The sequence below is a fragment of the Phaseolus vulgaris genome, chromosome 3 (assembly GCF_000499845.2).
Source record: "Phaseolus vulgaris cultivar G19833 chromosome 3, P. vulgaris v2.0, whole genome shotgun sequence".
Taxonomy (NCBI): Eukaryota; Viridiplantae; Streptophyta; class Magnoliopsida; order Fabales; family Fabaceae; genus Phaseolus; species Phaseolus vulgaris.
In genome coordinates, this window is record NC_023757.2 from 26,401,856 (window position 1) to 26,403,990 (window position 2,135).

Below are 2,135 nucleotides of genomic sequence, written 5' to 3' on the forward strand. Positions count from 1 at the left end.
GCAAGTTCTCCGCAGGGAGAACGAAGATATGAGAAAGAAGCTGGGGGAGGGAGGACCCTCTGTCATACCGACGAACGTGGTCGGCAAGTCCTACACCTCTCCCTCCAACCCGGATGTGGCCGAGGGGACGAGAGGCCGACCCCCTCCTCGCGAGACTGAGATGGGCGACGAGTCGTGCCTAATCAGGTCCACCCGGACGACCCCGACGACCGACCCGAACCGCTGACATCCCTTTACAAACAACATCATCGAAGTCCCACTTCCTGAGAAGTGGAAGTGTTTCAACCGAGACCGATACGACGGGTCGACCGACCCGGACGAGCATATGGACGCCTACACAACCCATATGAGTCTCTACACCTCGGACGACGCCGTCTTGTGCCGAGTGTTCCCCACATCCTTGAAGGGTGCAGCCCTTAGTTGGTTCACCAAGCTCTCACCCAACTCCATCGACAGCTTTGCCACGCTCGTCGCAAAGTTTGAAACGCAGTTCGCGACCAGCCGGCCGCACCATCTAACCTCCATCGCTCTGGTAGGCATTCGCCAGGAGAAGGGAGAGTCGCTGAGAACCTTCGTGGATAGGTTCAGTAAAGTGGCGATGAGCATCCGAAATCTGAGTCCGGACGTCGCCATGCACCACATGCTGACGGCCCTGCATCTGGGGCCCTTTGCCGACAACCTGTGCATGAAGCCGGCCGACCGCCTGGACGAGCTGAGAAAGAGAGCTGCTAAGTACATGCAGCTGGAAGAGCTAAGAGAATTCTGTAACCAGGCCCGTGCCGAGGCCGGTGGAGAGAAAAACAAGGAAGATAAGAATCGTCAGGGGCGGCCGGGTCAAAGGAACGACCGATCTGGTTCTCAAGGTATACACCCCTGACGACCAAGCGGGGGAGGATTTTGGACGAAGCCCTCAACGCTGAGCTAATCCCTCCCCCAAGGAAGGTGGCCAGCCCAAATAACGCCGACCAGAGGAAGCAATGTCGGTACCACCAAAACACCAGACACTCAACCGACGAGTGTCAGGCCCTTAAGGATAAGATCGAGGAACTTATCCAGGCTGGGCATCTCCGCCATTTCGTCAGGAATGGCCGAGACCCACCAGGCCGGGCGGGTCCACCCAGGCGGACGAAATGACCGAGATAACAGAGGCGACCGACAACCTGCAAGGGCCGACCCCCCTCAAAGAGACGATCCCCCCAGGGAGGCCGATAGGAGAGGTAACCGAGAAGTTATCAACACTATAGCCGGCGGCTTCGCCGGGGGAGGAAGCACAAACAACGCTCGGAAGAAACACCTCTGGGCGGTACACCAGGTCAACGCAGTGGCATTCCGGCCGAGGATGCCACCCATCACCTTCGCGGACGAAGACTCCAAGGACGTAGACTACCGCCAGGAGGACGAGGCCGATGGTCCAGTTACTCCGAAAGGGCAAAAAATTCGTCTCGGACGACCAATGTGGGGAAATCTTCAAACAATTCAAGGAGTTCCTCACATCCCCGGCCGTCATCCAGAAGCCGAGGCCCGACAACCCAATCTTGGTATATCTAGCAGCCTCGGAAGAAGCAGTCAGCGCTGCCCTAGTGCAGGAACCCGAGGGCAAGGAGCGACCCGTATACTATGTTAGCCGAACCCTCCACTCGGCCGAGACCCGATATCAGGTGATTGAGAAGGAGGCTCTCGCACTCGTCCTCACAGCAAGGCGGATGCGCCCCTATTTCCAAAATCACTCCATAACTGTAAGAACCGACTACCCTATTTTTAAAATTTTATCTAAACCGGACCTTGCAGGGAGGATGATAGGATGGTCGGTCGAACTCTCCGAGTTCGACATACGTATGAGCCGAGGAGCGCCATCAAGTCTCAATGCTTGGCCGACTTCTCGGCCGCCCAACTGCCCGCTTGCTCGATTACACATCGCAAGTGCCGGCCGCCCCACTGCCCGCTTGCTCGATTAAACATTGCAAGTGCCGGCCGCCCAACTGCCCGCTTGCTCGATTAAACATCGCAAGTGCCGGCCGACCGCCCTCCAAACTTGCTCGATGACATCGCAAGTATTGGCTGAACGCCCGCTTGCTCGATTAAACATCGCAAGTGCCGGCCTGACGAACGCCCGCTTGCTCGATTAACATCGCAAG

The 2,135-nt window shown here is 57.5% G+C and overlaps 1 protein-coding gene across 1 annotated transcript; it reads left to right on the top strand.

Moving 5' to 3' along the window:
• The first annotated feature begins 346 nt into the window (after nucleotides 1-346).
• On the top strand, nucleotides 347-877 carry LOC137839451 (uncharacterized). The gene has a single exon (XM_068648565.1). It carries the CDS (start codon nucleotides 347-349, stop codon nucleotides 875-877), a length of 531 nt encoding a protein of 176 aa, XP_068504666.1.
• Nucleotides 878-2,135: the final 1,258 nt, after the last annotated feature.

What these genes read in the sequence shown, in the direction of transcription:
- LOC137839451 (XM_068648565.1), top strand. Translation starts at nt 347, where the DNA reads ATGAGTCTCTACACCTCGGACGACGCCGTCTTGTGCCGAGTGTTCCCC.